The sequence below is a fragment of the Hemicordylus capensis genome, chromosome 4 (assembly GCF_027244095.1).
Source record: "Hemicordylus capensis ecotype Gifberg chromosome 4, rHemCap1.1.pri, whole genome shotgun sequence".
NCBI classification, from domain to species: Eukaryota; Metazoa; Chordata; class Lepidosauria; order Squamata; family Cordylidae; genus Hemicordylus; species Hemicordylus capensis.
In genome coordinates this window covers 64,910,394-64,932,885 of record NC_069660.1, presented here as the reverse complement: position 1 = coordinate 64,932,885, position 22,492 = coordinate 64,910,394, and the positions used below count along the sequence as shown (strand labels likewise).

Here is a 22,492-nt window from a genome sequence, read left to right as displayed (position 1 = left end):
CGCCCCACACACCTTCCTCCTCCTCCGCCCCCACTCCCAGGCCAGCAAGCGGGTGGCTAGTCAGCACAGCCAGCGTCTGCTGCGCCTCCTGCCATCTGCGGCTGACAGCAGGGGCGGGACCAGCGCGGGGGGCGGGTGGGCGCGGAGCAGCAGCAGCCAGGCTGCCTTGCCCTACCCTGCCCTGGCCCACGCCTGGTCACGCTGCCCGCTCCGCCTGCCAGCCAGCCAACATGGCCCTCGTCGCACCCGCCGCCTCCTCCGAGGGGCCCCTCATGCTCCTGGATGGTGCCTCGGACTTGCCCTGGACCCAGGTGAGCAGGACGACGAGGAGGGCGGGGGCCACAATAGCTGTGTAGACTTCCCAACTGTTCAGAGTCAAGCAGAACTCTGCCTTCGAGACGGGGATCAGGTGCAGTCACCGCCTCTCTAATAAACAGTTCGCTTTCCCCTTTCTTCTCTCTCTCCCCCCTTTCTTTTCTTTTGGTTTGATATGAGGATCCTCAAACTTCTGGGGAAACGCCAGCTAATGAGGGGATTCGAGCAAAACCTGCCTTCAGGCTTCCAATGCTAGTTAAGCTCCTTTCCAGGAAATACGACAAACAAAATGCAACAGTTGAGCCCACAGTTCAGTCAGTGGCTTCTGAAAACCTTTGCTCCTCCATCCAGCCTTTCAAAACATCTCCCTCGCTCTTCCACCGTAACTAACAGGTTGCAGTTCTTGCCATTATTCTCTGCTCTTTGACGTGGAATTGTTTTTTTTAAAGTAAGCAACTTTCCAAATTCCAATTTTGATTCAAATGACAAATGAGTCCAGATCTTCCTTTTTATTTCCCTTTCATCTCCCACAAAACATGTGCATAGATTCTAGAAAACAGTCTAACCTTCTTCAGTCTGACCGACAGGCTCCTTAAATTCGTTTTCCTTCCCCAAATCAGTGCCAGTCATTCATTCACAAGAAATTTTTGCTATATATATTCTTGATAGTTTCTAGAACATTTTTTCCCTTTGCCTTACAAGCTCAATAGAAAACGATGAGAGGAGGGCTGCAATCCTACGCACACGTTCTAGGGAGGAAGCACCATTGAACTCAATGGGACTTACTTCTTAATAAACATACTTCACATCGCTGTGGAAGTCTCTCCCAATAATCTCTAAGGTCTGCCATAAAGCATCTCTCTCTCTCTAAAAGGAGAGAGCCATTTCGATGCTTTTTCTTATTAAATTAGCATCAAATCAATAGCCTCTTGTACAAATAAAACTAGCCGTGCGATTGGGATGCTATATTTTTTCAAAGGACACCTTTCATCTAAAACACCAATAACGTAAGAGCAAGTGTAAGGATGCTATTGCTTAAGCAGGGAATCGAAGATTAGAATTGCCTTTCCTTTTTCAGTATATCCTTTGCAGTGATGGTATCATAACCCTGTTGCTCTTGGAAAGCTTTCCTTGGATGAAGGTGTGTGCTATCTTTTATTTATTTTATTTTTCCCCCAAGGCTGTGTGCAGGAAGCTCAGGTTATATAGCCCGGCCCACACAGCTGGCGGCGGCGGCAGCAGCAGCAGGAATGCCCACCAGCAGGGTCATCTCTCCAAGCAAGTGCCTTCTACTTTGGGGGGGGCGGGGGGGCGCAATTTCAGTGCTTGCCCTAGGCGCCGTTTTCCCTAGTTACGCCTCTGGCTTGGAAAATTTGATAAATGCATCAAATGAAACCTGCAAGCAGCTACAAAAGAAAACCATAGAACAAATAGCACCTGTAACAGCAGGGGGGAGGACCATGGCTTAGAGAAGCGCATTTACTCTGCACAAAGAGGATTCCAGGTTCAATCCCTAGGAATTAGACCCCTGCTAACTTGTCAAAGAGGCACCTTTCAACGTGGTGATTCTCTTTATTTAGCAGGGGGAGAGTAACTGGCCCTATCCACCCCCAGCACAGTACTTCCAGTGACTGTTGCTGGTGTCTATCTCATGTTTCTGTTTAGATTGTGAGCCCTTTGGGGACAGGGGTCCATCTTATTTGTTTGTTATTTCTCTGTGGCCCTGAGCCATTTTTGGAAGGGCGGTATAGAAACTGAACAATCAATAAATAATATTCAGATAAGGTTTAGAAAAATCCACATGAAATCCTAGAAAAGTGCCTCCAGTATTGTAGACATTACTGAGCTAGATGGACCAATGGTCTGCCCTTATTAAAATATAGCAGTTGTGCTGACCCTCTGTATATGTTCACTGTTGCATAGCTTAATTACTTGAGGGCTTCATATTCTCAGAAGAAAAGTAAATGAATTGCAACTAGGGACTACCAAGCTCATTCATACAGGGAAATCTTTGTCTTGCTTTACTTTCTGCTGACAGCAACGACTGCGGATGACTGCTCTAGATTTATACTTCTTGATCAGGGGTCCAGAGTTTCCCCTTACAGATACAGGGGATAATCGATTAGGAACATCCTGTGCAAATCTTACTGGAATGAATAGGAACAGCTCAAGAGGACATCTTTGCCCATAATCAAGGAGGCATAACTAAAACAAGGTACAGTCATGGTTGCTTTGACTCGACAGCATACTGCTGCTTTTAAGCAGATCCAGTTTAAGAGTTATTTAAATAACAGAAGTCAGGACAATGCCATCGCCTGGTAAAATTAAAAATTAAAAAATCACACATATAGCAAGTTGGGAACAAGAGTAATTCAAACATCATCAAGTCAATCATACCTGTCTCTGCAGTGTATTCATTATGTAGGCAATGAGTGAAATTTATACACAATTAAAAGAAAAAAAAATTTAGCTCCAATACTCTCCATTCTACTTTCTAGCCATGATATTAATTGAAATGTTTGTCTTATCAACCACAGCTCATCCATAAAACTGCCTGATTTATAGTCCTGGTTTAATCCACTCCCCCCCAAAATTAGGTTGCAGCTGGCTTTGTCTTTTTTTTTTTTTTAACTAGTAGTAATGAGAATGTTTAGAAGACAGGCTGGCACTATAAATTTCCTTGTATTAATGAATTGGCTGTGATGAAGCTATGACTGCCTGTTTCCTTAATAAAATACATACCTCAGCCCCAATCTTTGTCTATATTAACAAGGTCACAATGAGAGTTGCAAACAAAGGGGGAAAGTTGTTTATTAATGTTCAATAGAACATATTAATAATTTCATTTAACACTTAGTTTTTTTTCTTTCAGAGTTGTACTTTAGAATTTAATATACCCTTTCTCCTTTCCAGATCACTGGGGTAGCATTATAATTTGGCACACAGCCCTGCATTCCATATTCTTAATAATTAACTAAAAAGTGCCCCGACCGGGAATATAAACCAACATTTATTCTAACTCACTTTGTATGCTTCTATCTGAAGTATGTTATTTGCTTTTGCAAAATGAATTAAAAAAAAAAAACAAACAAACCAAACACTAAGCAATTAGCCTTCCTTTTGATACTGAGGCAGTTCTTATGATCAGTCAAAACCAGGCTAAGGAAGCCAAGCCCGGTCTTGGCTGCTTGTAAAAACTACTGGCAGGCATGTGGCTGCCGGTGGTGCTTTGGAGGTAAACCCGCCTGCGCAACCACCTTCTTAAATGAGATTGAGACACACAGGCTCCCTTAACCCAATTCCCCTGCTTGTGTGCAGCACCAGATGCTTTTAGCCCACTTGTCACTGCTGGTATACCCATAAAGCACCACAAATTCCAAGGGCTGGGAGGACGCATCCCATCCCTTGACCCTCCGTGCTGGGCGGGCGATCCGCCTGGGTGGTAATTCACCCACCAGGGAGAAGCGAAGGGTTGTCTGTGGGGAGGTAAGCATTGGCAGCCTTCCGTCCTGCACTCCCTCAAGCCCTTTCTCACTAATCGTGAGTAAGGGCTCACTGTTGCACTAGGTCAAGGGGGAAGTTACAAAAATGACACACTTGCCTACTGTAATAGCAACTTGTATTTGAGGTCCGTGCAATTTCTCATCCAAACTAGACACCATTGCAAGCATTCCAAAGAAATTCCAAATAAGGGGGGCAGGGGGATCAAAGTTACATCCCCACAGGATGGGTTGGTATTCATCACTTAGGCCCAGTTTGGCAAGGGAGAGCACCCAACTGGCGTCTGATCTCATTTTCCCCTCCCACCTGTGAGAATCCTCCCCTCCTTTCTCAGATTAGCATCATGTCTGAAGTGATGTAGCATGGTTTCCTCCTAATAGATAACTAGCCTTTGTGAGCAGTTGAAGCCTAATATGGTTTCAATCTCTGCTTAAAAAACCAAGTACTGGTTAGCAGGAACTATGTTTGTGCTGGTTCAAACATAATGCTAAATCACCGTTAATTCTCAGAGAAGGGGTATGTGCAAACAATCAACAAGTGACGGTGTGGCGATTGTTCAGGGCAACATCTGAACAAGACCTTAATGTTATAATCAGTTCAGCAAAATCACAGATTATTTTCCATTGCACATACACACTTTCATAGTTCTGAAAAGTGACTTACAATTTAAAACCAGATGTTTGAGGCAAAAATGAACCATCAGTTCAAAGGATGCTGAGAGGAACAGAGGAATCCATTCTCCCAAAAACCAACAACATGGAAATGATGTTGCATATCACACACATATTGGGGTCTAGTAGTGAAGATAATCCAGACAAAGAAAAAAAACTACACACTTTGTCCTAAGATTTGGCACTGCAATGATACAAAAAGTCTCAAATATTTCTCATCTTGTTATACATAGCTAATTCACAGCAAGTGAACCTGTAAAAAATGTTTAGATCCATGGCTTACATACAACACAACACTTTGCTGCTCCAAGCATCATGCACACTGGCTTCCTTGAGATTCCAGATTCCATACACACAGCTAGCAAGGATGAGAGGCTATATGGCTACTAAGAATTGTGTCAGCACTGTAGCAACACTTTCCCCTATGGGAATGATGGGGAAATAATTGCTACAGCTCTGATATAGTTCTTAGTAGCTTAGAGGCTTTGGTGGTAGCACCATTAATGGGGTTTGGAATCGCACAAAACCAACACACATGCCCTGTTCTTGGATCAACAGGACACTGCACAGTATGTAAGCCACTGTGCATAGCTTTACTCAGTTCAATCCATACAAAAGAAATTGTGGGTTTCATTTTATCATTAAAAAAATTCCACTTAAAATATATGCATAGTACTGTCCACTATATACACAGGCAAACATCTGACAGGTTCACTATTAATATCCATCCCATGTTAGATTTTGTAGGGGTGGGTTGCTTTTCACTTATGGCAGGGGTGTCCATTTGCAGCCCTACAGATATTTTTGGCCTAAAACAACCATCATCCCTGGCTACAGGCCCTTGACTGGGGATGATGTGAGCTATAGGCCAAACACAGCTGGATGGCTGCTGTTGGACACCCCTGATTTCAGAAACATCCCCTTCCAACATGTGCCACAATGTGTAATGGAGAGCCATGAATTCAACATATAGACACACAAACTGCTGCTGTTGTAGATAAATGCAAGTTGTAGATAAATGCAAATCTAACCTAAGAATGTGTTGATAGCCTGAAAAGTACCTAATATTGCCTAAAGTTAGTTAAAGGATAACCTGAGGCGATAGAACACTGCTCTTAAAAGAACTGCACTGGCTGCTATGTTTCTGAGCACAATACAAAGTGCTGTTATTGCCTATAAAGCCCTAAACAGCTTTGGTCCAGGGTATTTAAGAGGGCACCTTTGTCATGAACCCTCCCACCTATTAAGATCATCTGGTGAGGTGCGGTTATGGCTACCACCGGCTTGTTACTTGGGATGTGTTACAGCTACTAGGAATCAGACCTTACTTGTTATGGCTATTTGGAACCAGGCCTTCTCTGTTGCTGCCCCAGGGCTCTGGAATGTAAAGGTAAAGTGTGCTGTCAAGTTGATTTCAACTCCTGGCGCCCACAGAGCCCAGTGGTTGTCTTTGGTAGAATACAGGAGGGGTTTACCATTGCCTCCTCCTGCACAGCATGAGATGATGCCTTTTAACATCTTTCTATTTTGCCCGATATAGTACTTCTGTACTATAGCTTCTGTACTCCCTGTTAAAATCAGTTTTTCTCCATCTCTAGCTGTTTTTTTTAAAGACCCTTAAGATGCACTTGTTTTCTCAGGCTTTTAATTAATTTTATATCATGATTTTAATCATTTTGTCCTGTTTTTATATTGTATTTTAACTTATGTACACCGCCTAGGGATGCACATCAGCCAGTATAGAAATATGAAAAATAAAATAAGTAAATAAAGCCTTGAAAATAACTTACACAGCTGTAGTGGAATTCCTCCAGTAGGGCCATTATGCTCTGGCCTAAGTTTTAAGATCTTTTTATGCTAGCAGACAGTGCCTGAACTTTAAGCCAAGACTTATTTCCAGCGTTAGCTTTGCTCATTTTATGCAGTTTTATTTTAATCTGCTTGAGTGTTTGTTTGTTTGTTTGTTTACAGTATTGAGAGCCATGTAGCAACACACAGGATTTAAAACAGCACACAGCAAGCTCAAAGCTCTTCAAATAAAAATCAGGGCTGGGTTTTTTTCAAATCTCAAGAATTTCAAGGATGTATAGGATACCTTCTGCTGTTCAAAAGTTGTTTTCAAAGTTGTTAGAGCGCTACTCAGGAAGATTAAGTAATTTTTAAAACACACAACTCTTTACTTTAATACAGTAAAGTCCAGTTGTATGTATTAACTGTATGTATTAATCCTCTGTTGTAAGCCACCCAAAGAACAATTTGTTATGGGGCGGCTAACAAGTTTATTATTAATTTACAGTGGGGATTTTTGCTTGAGATGTGGATTTATTTTGAGTAAACCAATCTTAATACTGAATGGAACTGTTAAAAGATACACATTTGAAATGCCTCAGGCAATTAACTACAAGAACCAGAAGAGCAAGTATAACTTTTACCAAGTCAAACTGAATGAATACTCTGTTACATGCACACTTTGCCGAAAGGGGAAGCATTCATGGGATATATCTGAGATAATTTCCAATTTCTGACTATTCTCACAGGCAGGACCTTGGATACATAATCCTATAGTATTTCCAATGTGCATTTACATCTATACTAACCTAGGAATGCTTGAACTGAACATCCCCCTGCCCATGCCACCTCCCTGTATAGACTTTTAAGAAATCAAATTGGGAAGTGGGCGGTTGGACCAACAGCCTTTACCATCCCCCCCCCAAAGAATCTAGTGGTTGAAACAGCCTCCCACTGCCCCTCAAACAGCAGCAGCCCAAGGACTTCATAGACACATTAGCAACACAAGGGAAATGTATCATTTTCTTCTGTGCCCGATTCAAAAACCTTTCCCCATTTAACAATATTTAGCTTCTCATAGAATATAAAAGCAGATTTGTGCATATTACTCACTGAAGTCTACAGAATTAGTATGAACTCCTGCATGACTGATTCAGAAGCCTGGGTTGGCTAGCTGAACCAGCTCAGGTAGCTTCAGCCCCTGAATCAATGATCAAAGTTTAGTTTGGCCTCAAAAGGCACATTACTTAATTAATTAATTAATTAATTAATTAATTAATTAATTAAAGGTTTCTTGTATACTGCCTCCTCCAAAGACTCTAGGCGGTGAACAATAACAGTAACAATAGCAGTAACTAAAAAAAAAAAATCAAAGGGCAAAAGCCTGGCAAAAGGGATAGGCATTGAGAAGGGCCTTAAAAGCCACTGAGGGGGGAGCTGAAGGAATCGGGTGGGGGAGAGTGTTCCAAAGAAGAGGAGCAGCCACAAACAAGGCCCTCCTATAGGCCCAGGCACCATGCACTACACCAGGGCCCGGGACACCAAGGAGGGCCAACTGAGACAAGCTCACAGGACGGGATACAACTGGCCGAGAGAGGCGATCCTGGAGATATACGGTTGCTAAGCCCATAAGGGTTTTGTAGGTGAGAACCAGCACTTTGAATTGGACCCGGAAATGAACAGGCAACCAGTGTAGTGACTGTAAAAGAGATGTGACACTATCAAATCTATGGCCACCCATGAGGAGGTGGGCTGCTGCATTCTGGACTAGCTGAAGCTTCAAAATTGTTTTCAAGGGCAGCCCTAGGTAGAGTGCGTTACAGTAATCCAAGCAAGAGGTAACATAAAGGCATGAGTTACTGTTGCCAGGGCCTGCTGGTTGAGAAAAGGTTGCAAATGGTGAATCAGCCAAAGCAGGGCAAAGGCACCCCTGGCCACGGCCTCCACCTGCTGTTCCAGCAGGAGTCGCAAGTCCAGAAGGACCCCCAAATCATAGTCTCTCTCTCTCTCTCTCTCAAGGGAGGCGCAACCCCGTCAAGGAGATAAACTCACACACAACAATTGGCCAGATCACAAAATGAACAACTCTGTCTTGTAGAGATTAAGCCTGAGCTTGTTTTGGCCCATCCAGGTCCTGACAGCCTCTAAGCTGAGCCAGCACATGAATGGCATCACCTGTTTGGTCAGGGGTACAGATATAAAGCAGAATATCATCAGCATATTGATGAAAACTTACCCCAGACGGATGACCAGGCCCAGCGGCTTCATGTAGATATTAAAAAGAATGGGAGCAGGGACCAAGCCCTGTGGAACCTAACAAGCAAGGGGCCAGGGTGAAGAACACTCACCCCCAATCAACACCAACTGGTTGTTGAAGTTCCTCAGAGAAACAAGTCAAGATCCAGGAGCCCTAAGAGGCTACTTAGGAGCAATCTCGCCCAGTGAGATAGGACTGGAACGAATGAAGAACAGTGGACCCAAGGCACAGCCCACCTAGGCATTCCAGAAGGATAGTATGGTCAAAAGCCACTGAGAGATCAAGAAGAACCAAGAGAGGTGCGCTCCCTACATAAGGTTACAATAAAGGTCATCCAATAGGGCGACCAATGCAGTTTCAATGCAGTGGCCTGAAACCTGACTGGCATGGATCCAGGAAATCAGTTTCCTCCAGGACTCATCAACTGAGCACAAGCCACCAAAATCTTACTGAGAAAAGGAAGACTGGAGATTGGATAGTTATCCAGATTGTCAAGGTCAAGAGAAGGCTTCTTCAGGAGAGGGTAGACCACCATCTCTTTCCGGGCTGATTGAACAAACCTCTCCTGAAGAGAAGAATTAACCATCTCCCGAAGCCAGGAAAGAGCATTCTCCCTTGCAACCCTAAGAAGCCAGGAGGGGCAGGGCTCAGGGCTAGATGTCGCTGTGCTCATGTTGGTGAGAATCGTGTCCAAGTCATCAGCCTCAACAAGCTCAAAGGTATTCCAGATCTATCACAAGACCCAACCTCTATTACCTCAATGGATAGCGAGCAATTGGAGTCCAACTCTGACCAAAGGTGAGCAACTTATCAGTGAAAAACCTGGCAAACATGTCACAGCGGCCAGGTGGAAGATCACCAGAATCATCTCTTCCCAGCAAAGAGCTGGTGATTTGGAAAAGGGCTGTACAATAAGAATCTGCTGACACAATAAATGCAAAGAAATGCAGATTTCACCACCCTTATCACCATATACTCCCAAACATGGGCAAGCAACTGTGCTCGGTCAGCCTCTGTCTTAGCATTCCTCCAGCAGCGCTCTAGGCATCTTTTGGCTCACGTCATCTCTTGAAGTTCCTCAGAGAAACAAGTCAAGATCCAGGAGCCCCAAGAGGCTACTTAGGAGCAATCTCGTCAAGCGTCCTTGTCGCCCCAATGTTCCAGGCCTCGACGAGTTGCCTACCAGATTGCTGGGAAACTCCCCAAGCACCCTCTGAAAACAACAGGATCCATAAGGTGCCTTGGGCGGACCATCCAAATAGGTCAATTGCCCCTGTGAAAGGATGAGCGGCAGCAATCTGCAAACGAATCAGGGAGTGATCAGACCACGGCAAGGGTCATCATAAGCAGCAGGATGCTAACAGTCTTTCTGCAGTAACTGTATTAATCCTGGTTTGGTCTCCTTAAAACACTAAAGATCTTACTGTAGTTTTATTATGGAGACATGCACATCCTAGCAGGCCAGACAAGCAAAATGTACACTTTTAAAAAGGTGTGTAATTTAGTTTTCAGTTCCAATCCAAAACTTTAGCCACAGTTCTGGCAGCAGATCATTTTCACCCTTTAAGCCAAATTCCTTAGCACATCTTGCTGCTGTGTTCTCAACATTAGGGAAAATACTCTTTCTTTTTTTTTTAGAACAATACCTCCCACAAGTTGTTCTTGTGCATGTGCTGGTATATATGATTTTTAACATCTGGAATTGCATCTAGTCACCCATCAATGCATACTATACTAGTATACCATTAAATTGACAGAGTCTCATAGGCATCATAAATTGTCCATCAGTTCCACCAGAACTAGTAACTCCAATCAAAATCTAATTTTGTGTCCAGATACAAGAATCAAATATTCAATAGCTTTTGCAATAGGCCTTGTATTCTATTCACATGTTCAGATACCAGAGTTTATTAAAGATAAAGCAAGCAGATGTACAAGTGAGCACGTTTGAATATGCATGCACAAAATTTACATTTTATTGCTGCTGTAATGATTTTAAGTTCAAGGGCACATATGTTCAGTTGAACATACCATACTATGTACAAGTAGCAAGTTGCCATGCCACTGGAAAATACTAATTTACAAGGAGTTTTAAAAATGTATGCCAGTTGATCAGAAAAATCAGAATGCAGTTTCTTGCACCATATCTCTCCTTGACAAAATACTATGTAAACTTTGATCAAAAAGCTTTTAAAGTGCTGTCACTTGCAACATTCATCTCATACAAGAGCGAGAAAGGCCACATGCTTAAAAGTACATTAATACCCTTCATCCTTTTATTTTGAAGTTAGTGCTGGTGATAGCTGCCAGATCTGCAAGTCTCAGCTTTTACATTTAACCCACACTAGTAATATTACAGGTTCTATTATCATTTAGGAATTCAGTTTTCATACCACACACAGTTCTCAACATCTACTGACATGTTCAAAGTTAATGCTAACACCAAGGACATTAAAATATGTCAGATGGCTGTTGTATGTTGCACTGCACTACACAGAAACTGGCATTGGTACAAAGACTGGAACGAATAAATTATTCACCTATTCCTAAGCTGAACAGGACAGAAGGGAGAAAGTATTTTCATCCTGTTAAAGCTACATTATACTACTAAATTAAATATGAATGTTTACAAATCCAAAAGTGCTTTATTTCTGTTATACTACTGTCTGAACCAAAACAGACAATGGTATTCTGGGGTGCTTAGATATTCTATTCTGGTCATCTTCCATTGAAAACAGAGTGTGTATAAGAAAAAATGTCATTCTTAACAGGTGTTTTGTTTGAGAGAGCAGATTCTTGTTACACAGGCCATGGAACTCACATCATTGACATTTTTGTATCTATAAACAAGAGGCATGCAGATACTAGCTTTTAATAACAGTGCAGATATACAGAATTTTATCATAATACAAAGGATGTTAAAACATTGAAAATTCAATTAATACAATTTCTGTTTAAGTAGGACTGTGACCTAGGGACCAGTTTTTGACCAGCACTCTTGAGTTTTCTGTGCAAAGTAGTTCTGAAATAAATAGGATGTACTATTCAGTCATGACAAATGCATGTGTGCTAGTATTCGCTGCAGCAGGGTTTGTCTATCTGATTGGAAGTTTAATGAAATGTTGCACCTTCCCTAGCAAGAGAAGTCTTTATGACTGGGCTAGAAAGGACAACTAAGGGGAGACTTAACGGATTCATAAAGTTACATGGTGAAAGCCAATTATTTTTTTCTTCCCTCAAAATACTAGAACTCAGGGTCACCCAAAGTTATTGAGTGATAGTAGATTCACAACAAACAAACAGCATGTAATTCACTACCGAAGTGTAGAAATAGTAACTAGCTTATGGACAAACTAGAGACTTTAATCACACAATTGTCACTGGGATGCTTGCCCTTTCTAATGCAACACCACATGAGGGGGCAATCAGGAGGAGAGCTTCAAGTCTATTTCCCCCCACTGTGGTCCTCAGAGCACTGCCCTCCCATGTGTAAGTTATATCAGAAAGAGTATGTCAGGATCACAATTAGTTTGGCCCTGAGATGGCTTGAAGGCTAAGTCTGTAACTGTTATTACCCATGAAAGCTAAATGGAATCTCTGTGGTCAGAGATAGTATGCCTCCGATAATCAGATGCTGTAGGTAAACAGGGTGTAGCTAACACCTTTGTGCAGCTTGCAAGCTTTCAGATTCATCCAATTAGCCGCTGCTGGAAATGGAATGCAAGGTTAGCTGGATCCTTGCCTAATCTAAGGCAGCAGTTCTTACAATTCCACACATTATTTCACTCCTCAAATGCATTGAACTGCAGCTGGTCAATTTACTCTCTTTTTTCTTAGACGGTAATACATCACTTCATCTATATTTCAGCAAAATCAACCTCATGTAGTAGACAGGTTTACATTAGAATAGGTTTTACCTGAAAAAGCTATTTTTGTGATTAATACATCTAGCATGAATTTCTAATACTGACAGAGAATGAGAAAAGATATACTCAAGCAGAGAAAAACATAAGTTCTGATGAAGTGTGCTTAAAGTCTACTTGTTCAGTTTAGCACATTTGTCTCCTGAAAACTTCACAGTAAAGTTGAATGTGGCTTGCTTCCCAAACATACTTCCCAAATCCAACATTTAGCAGAAAATACGCAAAATAATTAGCACCTTTGTCCAAGTAGCACACAAACAATAGTTCTGCCTCACATCACCTTGTGAGGTAGGTGGATTCACCCACTTCTCAAACAGGTAAACTGAGGCTAATTTAAAAAACCCACAAGCCCTAAACCAACATTCTAACTACAGTATATATCATTCAGTCAATATTCATGAGAACATGTCATATTATTGGTGTACATCCTATCCTGAACACATTCATCTGGAAGTTACAATGTTTTTTTGACATCTGCTTCCAAGTAAGCACCTTATGTGTGTGACTTTAGAGTCAGCTTTTAATGTATTCCTCAAAAACTACAGGAAAAGACAAATCAAAGTATTTTGAAAAATTAAGCAGGTTTAAGTTAGCTTGATTTTAAACATGATCAGTGACAATGTTACATATAAAAATCTTGCTCTCTTATTGGCTTTACTCTTTATTTCCATGATTTAAACCACAATCAAGCAAAGCCTTTAACACAGGAATATAATTTGAGTTCATCCATTTCCCCATTCTATCAAAGAGAGCATGCAGTTAGGCAGTCTTGGAAGTGCCTTCCTCAAGTATGGCCCCAGCTAGTTTGTTTGATTAAGGCTTTGAACAAAGGACCTTGGAGACAGAATGGTTTTTGCACTTAACAGCCCCAATCCTATTAGAGCTACTAAGGCCCCAGAAAGTAATGGTACTTAAGTTAGTCATGACTAACTTGATACAATGCATTCCATTGGACTTACAACTAACTTTCATTGATCTGGAGCTAACCAATGTTTTAAGCCATTTGGGAGGCAATGGCTGATGGTAATTCTCTAAGATTAAGAAAAAAGCTTCTTGTTTCTAGAGTATTTTTACTTCAATATATCAGAGGTACAAGGGGGCTCAAAAATAATGATCCAAAGTAAGATATAAAGCAATAAAACACACTGACACTGAATGTTACAAGTTTGTTTTGAAAATCTCTAGAAGTCCAGACCTGAAGACATGTAGTTGCCAACAGCACATACAACAAAATGCATAAATGTAGTTACATCAGCATGCTAAGTGTAACAGATTTCTATGATAATCATGCCAGCTGCAATCTTATTTTAACACATCACTCTTGATTACATCAGTTTCATTGACTGTATCATGGAATAAATCCCCACCAGTTTGTGTCATGGAAGACCATTGTGCTATGCTGGAACTGGTGAATATGGCTGTTCCTGGTACAACAGCAACAACCTAATCTGGGTCTGTGTGTAACTCCATGGGCCATGTCACATTCACACTGACAAGTGTACTCCCTCCTAGCCATTTATTTTCCCATTCTACCATGCATGGATTGGGGACTTAACACAAGTACTCTGTGTTGAAAAGATTATATTTTTAGCCCCAGCTATAGTGTACCTACTGATACCTGGTTACACAAGGCCAAAGGCATTTATTACCCAGTGCCCATGACAACAATGGTGAACAGTCTTATGTTAGTACCATTTTGTGACCTTTAAATGAAGGTGTGACTTCCAGTGCTGTAGCACTCAAAGACATTTTAAACACACACAGTGGCAACACTACTTTTGTAAACCAGATTGGGTCCCCCCCCCCCAACCTTTCCACACTTGACTTTTTAAATTTTAAACTAACTTGGAATCCAACAATCTTTCTGGCATCTGGAAGCCATCTGATGTAGTGCATTCAGGTATGTTTTGTAAAGGAACTAAACTACAGTATTTCACTAAAATAGAAAAGTCTAACAAATAGCACTCAAGTCATTAAAACCATGTAGCATCTTACAACTGGACACAACAGTGACACCAAAGTAACTTGAAGACCCAACTCCCAAAGTGTCTGTGTATTAAAATAGCTTATAACAAGTGATAATCTAACTAGTTCAGGGCTTCAGAAGTTACAAGGTTATGCCAGTCAGCCATATGATGAAATGAGAATGAAATCAGAGTGTAGAACTTCCAGATGCCAGATTACTAACAGCAACTAGAAATTTATATCTGGCAATGGTAATCATGCAATGATGCTGGATGCAGATCAGAATTTCCATTCTTAGTGAGAAACACTGATGCCAGCTGGCAGTACAGCATGAAAAAAGCTGGCTAATCCCTTTTCCTCAGGCCTATGCCAGAAAATCAGCATTTTTGGAAGTGCACCTAGGAGTCACACAGCAGTCATCAGGGTCTGGCAGTGCCATACTTAGAAGAAGAAAAAATGGAGGCCTTATGTAGAAGCATACCATTCTGACCCATAAAGTCTCATTAAGCACAAATGGCAAGTGGCAATTTGGGGCTCATGTAACAGGCCCCATTTTACACCTTAAAGATAAAATTAAATAAGAATATTTTTTAAAATCTGATTAAGTTTTCCATTTTTAAAAAAGATGCCATTGATGTATATTAGCCTCCAAGCAGCAAACTGCTTAAAATGTAATTGTTATCAATAAATTAAATACTATTGATGAAATACATAAGCTCAATAGTAGCTTATTGACTGCTTGAGAACTCTGAAAATACTAGCTTCAAGTGAAGGCTCTTTATCGGTTTCCCCAGATTGTGAGCACTCATTCAGTAATTTAAAACATACCAGCTCTGGGATAACTTATGTTAAAGAGGCAATTGTGCAGCTAATTTGCTCAACATTTTCCAAGAACAGAGCTGACACACAAGTAATCTTGCCAAATTTGAATGGAGATCAACTTAACTATTTAATAGACTAATCAAGAACTCAGTAACCAAGTTGAGATTTTTTTATTCCATCAGTGATTCTAAAATCCTGTATGTTGTCTAGCTAGCTTCAGTAGTATGCATATATTCAGTTGTGTCACGGGGGACGTCCTGTATCAGCTATTCAAATTCTTTCAAGATTGGATACAGCTATCTCTAGTTCTCCCAGATCCTAAAAAAGAAAACACTTCAAACCAGATGGAAGATGCAACACCACTGCATACACCCTTGTAAACATCTCATACTAGCCACAGTAAACCTGTGTGCAGCCATAATTAAGTTATTGGGGCTTTCAAGCTTCAAATGGATTCTTATGATTACATACAGCTTAGATAAAAACCTGGAGGCTTGTTCTGGATCAGTGAGGTAGTAGATATGACCAGCCTCACACAAAATTCACACTTCTCCAAAGTTGGTATGTCCTGTCTCCTTGGCATGTTCTCTGGCTTCCGCTTGCCCTGTCAATCCTTTCTGACACACCATACATCTCAATGTAAACCGGTTTACATCAGTAAACTGTCGCTTTCTTCTGGCTTCATCTGCTAACTCCATAGCCTGTGCAAGGACAATGTCATCCGATGCTGAAAAAATTGTCTGGGGAGGTATGTCTGAGTTGGGGATTTTACGTTCAAGTGGATCATAATGAATACCATCATAAATTAGAAGAACCCGTTTAGAATAACCAGCATCTTCCCCAAATCGATCAATTCTGACTGTCTGAGTGTCCACTACACCAATTTCACATTGATAAAATTTAGACAAAATGGAAACCTCAATTGCACCTCCCCATGTATCTTCTCTTCTGATCCATTCACAGTATTCCTGGTTGGTTTTCCCTAGTACCGCCTCGCTATAGGATTCTGGATCACTTGCTACTATCTGAGCTATGAGATTTCTCATCTCTGGGGCACATGCTGGGTCATAAACACCACCTTCTACCACATAGTATATGCTGGTAAAGAGGCAGGAGTTATCTGCTGGAACAACCTTGCGGGCAAGCACAGGGAGAGGTTCCCTGACTGAGATAGGAACAGTCCGTTTTGTAACAATGGGTGACCCAGTCTTCAACATGGTTGTATCTTCTTCAACTATTAGAGTATCACCTGTCCAAAAAAAAAAAAAAAAGCGAGAGAGATTGAAATTAGATACGTTTAGCACAAGAAAGTGAACGTTAGTCTCAGTTCGGTCATAGTAGTGGTTAGAGTGCTGGACTAGGACTGGGGAGACCAAGTTCAAATTCCCATTCAGCCATGATACTTGCTGGGTGACTCTGGGCCAATCATTTCTCTCTCAGCCTAATCTACTTCACAGGAGTTTTGTGAGGAGAAACTTAACTATGTACACCACTCTGGGCTCCTTGGAAGAAGAGCAGAATATCAATGTGAAATAAAATAAAATTGTGTAATAATCCATGTATAGCAATGCTGTTATATGGATAATATAGACTGATGACATATTTTGAACACCTAGGTAAAGCAATATAAAAATTGCTACTTGCTATATAGATGAGATCTAGATAATCAGCATTAGTCAGTCAATTAATAGTAAGCAGAAGCAAGACAAAAAATATGGAATTATAGAGCTTACAGAGAACCAGTTTTTGTTTTCCAATGTGCAACCATTTTTGCATTTTATTTTTTTTAAAAGCCAGATGGATTTATTGTATATACTGCATACAACTTACTGGATATTAGAATCTGTAAGCTGCATTTATTGAATTCCACACCATTCTTCAATGACATAAGAGTCCTGACATGGACAAGTAGATACATAAGATCACATCTGCATTTCTAAAAAAACATGTTCACCAATAACATGAAGGGGATCAGAGGATACACCACTCTCCTCAGCACACACTGTCAGTGCTTCATAGATAGGTAGTAAAACTATGTAATTTAATTAATGGGCGGCAACAAATACCCTGCCAAGTTTAGGTATTTACTGGATGTCCTAACATTTGTGTCATTGTTTCAAGACTTCCTGTCCTAAACAGGGAACAGAAACATTCTGTGTTCCAGAGATGCTTAAAAAAACAACACGTGACGCTTGTTTCCACAATTCCAACACCCACGGTTTCACGTATATGCTGTTGGGCAATGGAGACCTTACCTTATTATAAGTGCTTTAAAAAAATAATAATTCACCTATTCACAGTTCCTGGGTTCCGGAAATGACTTCCGAGGTCATTTCCAGCCACCATTTTGCTGAACTGAGCTGTTTTGTGGCTCTTAAAAAAAAAAATTAAAAATCAATGATTTGTTGAGGAACATTGGTAGAGTTGGGGTTTTCGGTGGGAATTGCTGGACAGCTGGAAACCTACGGAGCACGGTACAGTGCTTTATTTCTTTCATTTCTGTCTCATCCCTGATTTTTAAGGCTTAAAAAAAAATCTCCAGGAACCTGATTCCTCCCCCCCATCCCCATAGAGTTAAGGTTTTATTATCCATGGTTGCAAGAGAGGGCCCCCATGGATAACGAGGGCCACCTCACAGAAAACAAGTCTGTGAATGGCTACTAGTCTTGATGTCTATAAACCATCTCTAGATTGAAGAATGTATGCCTCTGAACCAGTTGGAGAGGAGCAACAGCAGGAATGGCGGCATACCTTCTTCTCTGGTTTGCGGGCTACCCAAAGGCATCTGGTTGGCCACTGTGGGAAACAGGACCTATGCTGAACTACACAGGTCTTGGGCTTAGGAACATAGGAAACTGCCATATACTGAGTCAGACCATTAGTCCATCTAGCTTAGTATTGTCTTCACAGACTGGCAGCGGCTTCTCCAAGGTTGCAGGCAGGAGTCTCTCTCAGCCCTATCTTGGAGAAGCCAGAGAGGGAACTTGAAACCTTCTGCTCTTCCCAGAGCAGCTTCATTCCCCTGAGGGGAATATCTTGCAGTGCTCACACATCAAGTCTCCCATTCATATGCAACCAGGGCAGACCCTGCTTAGCTATGGGGACAAGTCATGCTTGCTGCCACAAGACCAGCTCTCCTCTCAAGCAAGGCTCCTCTTAATGTAGAAGAGCCACCCTACTAGATCAGGACAGGAAGGTTATTCCACCAACAGCAATCAGGGAAAAGTGGAGCCACTACAAGCCAAGCAGCCTGTGCTCAACATGTACAGCTGTCAGGATATTTGTTCCTTCCCTGAGCAACCTGGAAGAAGAAGAAGAAAAGCCAGCAAGATTTCTTCTATTGTTCTGTTTGGCCAGCTTGCACTTCTCTTTCTCTTCATTTATTTTATTCAGCTACCTTGGGAGCTAGCTGTCCAAACTACTATACGAAAGTCTCACCTACATCTTGCATTAGAAGTGGATTTTAAAATATCATTGAAATGATAGCCTTCCATGTCTTTGGAAAACGTCTGTTAAATAGATCTCCCATGTCTCTATACTGTAGGGCGTACACAGGCATCAAGTCAGGCCATACAACAAAATGAGCTCTACAAGACACTGTGCTTATTTCATTAACAGGATACCATCGTCTTTAGACTAGAGACTGTCAATTTAAAAGCCTCCCAGATTTGGCTCCCTTAACAGGACCAGGCAAATAAAGGAACAGGAGACACCGAGGTTTTTCCAGTCCATCGCGATGGTCCATACCGTAGCTGTATTTCAGGAAGCTACCTTCCTGAAATACACCTTTCCTCCAGCTACATAACAGCAGGCCCGACACCTACCACGCCGGACATGAAGCCGTTGCTACCCTCCCGCTCCTCAGGAGGAAGCCCCGGAGACCCAAGTGAAAGGGAAGCCTCCCCACCATCACCACGGAGAAACGACGGTGTTTCAGAGCAGCACCGCTCCTTACCCGAGTGAATGCCAAGCTCTCCAAGGCACCGCTCCCCGTCGCTGAGGTCGATGCCGCACGGGGGGAAACCGAGCAGCAAGCGCTGGGCCTGGACGGGCACCCCAGTGAGGGAGACGAGCGCAGCCTGGAGCTCGCACAGGCGAGACTGTACTGTGAATCCGGGCAGAGGATAAGAGCCACTCCGGGCCTTGCAACGTAGTCGTAACATCCTACTGCCCTCCCGCCTTTTATAGTTCTCCCGGCGGCGGCGGCTGCCGGGTTTCAGGACCCCCCAGCAGCAAAATGGCTGTAACTACCGGCAACCTCAACGACCCTCGCGTCCGTCCCTTTCCCTCTTCCTATTGGTCACTTCCTCGGCCACCTCCACGCGTGCAATTCGAGACTAACCAATCAAATGTATGGGCGGTTCCCCCAAGGAAGATCGTGTTGAAAACATCCGGCTAGGCGGTACCACCCCCTATTCTTTCAACACGCGTGTGCAGGAAATGAGTAGTTGATTCTGGCGCGTTGTGACGTCTTTCTCTTCCTCCTCCCATTTCGTTACTGTTTTGTAATTGGAGCTGGTGTTGGGTGGCGTTTCTACGCGGAAGCGTGTATATGCGCATGGTATCTATATTTTCAAGTCTAGAGAAAGCAAGAGCTATCCTGTCCCTTACCGGCGGCGGACACACAAATAACCAGTGATTTTGTGATGCCTTACAGACGAATAGATATATTGTAGTAGGCTACACTTTAACTGACTAGAATCCAAGAAGCTTTTGTTGCAATGCACTGGTTGATCTTGAAGGTGCTACGAATCTCTTTTTTATAATCTTATAATCAGGTTTATTATATTACGATTACTATTCAGTCGTCCTTTTGAACATTTTTTAGGCCCCTGTTTATATATGGTCTCAGTTAATGATTACTTTCAGGATTTGTTTTGCCGCTTCCAATGCTCCTATGGATTGCGTGGGCACATTAGATGGGACAGCATTACATATCCAAGAAACATCGGTTGCGTCGAATACATCATTGTACGCGTGCACATGGGTGGGAGGTGGAAAGTCCTCTACCCAGCTACCTTCTCGGGAAACGCACCTGAAATACGCGCTCAGCCAATAATCCCGCTTTTGAAAATGGTTCCCAAATCCCAGCTCTCTGCAGTTTGTTTCTTTCTGTTTGCATCTCCGCGCGTCATTTGTTAAATTCACATCGCATCTGCGCATCCGCCGCTGCTCCGTTTTGCCCTTTGCGCCGTCTTTGCATATCCCTCCTCTTCCCGCTCAGCGTCTGGGAAGTATTACCTATACCTGGCTACCGGCTGCTGGGGTCTGCCGGAGCTGTAAATGCCCTTGCCTCCCCTGAGCCTCGGCACGGGCTCTGTCGTAGGCTGCGTTTCCTTGCGAACTGCAGGATCATCTCCACTCGGTCCGGACCTGCGCTCAGAACGCGGCGACGCTTGCTGTGCTGGTTGAGGGCGTGTGTGCTTCCGGAGGTGGGTGTGTTGGGGTTTTGGGGAGGCAGGCTCTTGTCCTGAGCTGGGGCAAAAGATGCGGAGCCCTCGGTGGTCGGATTGACAGGTGGGCTCCAAACGAAAATCTCTTGGGAGATCAACGTCTCCCCTAGGATCATGGGTGTGCTGTGCTGGCAACATTGGATTGGTCACTGTAGTGCCCTCTACCCTAGAAAACTCTTTAGCAATTGGCAGTGTGTGTAAAGGGGATTGGGTGGTAGTTGGTGGTGGTAATGAATGAAATAAAGGGTGCTGAGTCTGACTGCTGAGCTCTTTATTGGGTCTCTCTGTATTTCCTGGCTGCAAAGGTCCTTGGGAAGGATAATTTATCTCCCTGTGCCTCTTATCTAGATATTTTGTTTCATCTCATCTCTTTTAAATAATACTATACATTTAATTTAGGTCTTGACCTTGACTAACCACTTCTGTGTAGCTTTCTCTTCTCTCTCCTCTCCTTCAGTCCATACTGGAAGAAACTCTCAGTCACATTGCTGCAAGTGTTCATTTCTCCCCTCCCCCTTTACTTCTGTTGGAGAGCCTAGCATTTCGTAACACTCCTCTTTTGTTCTGCATTTTTCCAGGAGTCTGGCAATCCAAAACTGAGGAGGTGTGTACCTTGCAGCAATGTCAGGGGATACAACGCCAGTCCTAGACCAGGTAAACGGCAACAGTTATAGCCAAGAAAACAAGCTGTCAAATCTACGAGCCTCAGAGAAGAAGTGCTGTGAGTATTTGTGATGGTCTTTGGCTGTTATTCAGTGGGGAGCAAATTTCTTCTTGGCCCAGGTGTAAATATAGAAAGTCAGACAGGTGTTTTGTGCACTACTTAACACAGGGACAGTTTTGTCTTGGAACATGCCTATAAATGTTTCAAGACTACACTAAATGAGGTGTTCAGGAGTGCTTGCAAAATCCTATTCTGTACTTTGAGAATTGGGCACTGACCCTTACTATTTTGGGAGATCCTGTCTGTGTTGGGATCCTCTACTGAATGGTGGTAGCTGTCCTACAAAAAAGCTTTATACAGATAAAATTGGTTAGAGTGTCAGACTGAGATTTAGGAGACTTTAGTTCAATTCCCCACTCAGCCATGAAGCAAACTGAATGACCTTGGGCCAGTCACTCTCTCTGAGCCTGACCCTACCTCACAGAATTGCTGTGAAGGTAAAATGTAAGGAGCTATTTACATCACTATGGGCTCCTTAGATGAATGTCAGGATAAAAATATAATGAAAATTTTTTTAAATATAAATAGTTTAAATGAATTGCTTATGGAATGAGTCATATAGATTATCACTTAGCAGCGTAAGACACCTGATCATGACACCACATGTCATTTGACATAAGCTCTTCATCCTGTTCACATTGAAAAGTCATTTAAGAGTCATGTACCCTGTCAAAGTACTGGTTATGCTCTGAGAGGCTCCTACGAGATTTCCTATAGTCCTAAGGTTCACAAGATATTTTGCGGATAAGCATCCTAAAAGTACTATGATCCATTTTCTAGGGGTGTGCAAACTGGCTTGATCTCAAGCCATTTTACACTTGAGCCAAAGCTGGGTGGGTTTGTTTTAAATGGTGGACATACTGCCTCGAGGCCTGGGGGGTGGGTGGGGTTGCTGCTGGAGGCTGTGGGGGGATCTCTAGCAGTTCACCTTCCACTGCCAGTCTTCCTCAGGATGTTTTGGCCCACTTTAGGGCTGTTCCAGCTCTCTCTGAGCTTTTGGTGGCCATTTTGGAGGCCAGGGGAGGGGGAACTGCCAGAGACCCACCCGCCAAGGCCTCGGAGGCAGTAAATAG

The 22,492-nt window shown here is 42.6% G+C and overlaps 3 protein-coding genes across 17 annotated transcripts in view; 1 reads left to right on the top strand and 2 right to left on the bottom strand.

Annotated features, from left to right (window-relative positions):
* Positions 1 to 20,405, bottom strand: part of C4H1orf116 (chromosome 4 C1orf116 homolog) — a 44,967-nt gene extending 24,562 nt beyond the window's left edge. The window contains exon 1 of the mRNA XM_053249668.1: positions 20,278 to 20,405. Coding sequence (XP_053105643.1) covers positions 20,278 to 20,405 — 128 coding nt within the window. The remainder of the gene's footprint in view (positions 1 to 20,277) is intronic.
* YOD1 (YOD1 deubiquitinase) lies at positions 11,389 to 19,522 on the bottom strand. The gene is made up of 2 exons (XM_053249690.1): positions 19,198 to 19,522; positions 11,389 to 16,491 (listed from the first exon to the last, which is right to left on the bottom strand). The coding sequence occupies exons 1-2, from the start codon at positions 19,403 to 19,405 to the stop codon at positions 15,785 to 15,787; spliced, it is 915 nt and encodes a 304-aa protein (XP_053105665.1). The 5' UTR covers positions 19,406 to 19,522; the 3' UTR covers positions 11,389 to 15,784.
* Positions 19,711 to 22,492, top strand: part of PFKFB2 (6-phosphofructo-2-kinase/fructose-2,6-biphosphatase 2) — a 54,345-nt gene continuing 51,563 nt past the window's right edge. For 7 of the 15 annotated variants that reach the window (XR_008307072.1, XM_053249686.1, XM_053249684.1 and 4 more), the window contains exons 1-2: positions 19,762 to 19,984; positions 21,274 to 21,416. Coding sequence is in view for 12 of the 15 variants with exons in the window: in XM_053249686.1 (XP_053105661.1) it covers positions 21,317 to 21,416 (100 nt within the window). In the remaining 3 variants the exon portion in view is untranslated. The other 8 variants (XM_053249680.1, XM_053249677.1, XM_053249678.1 and 5 more) reach the window with 8 other exon arrangements.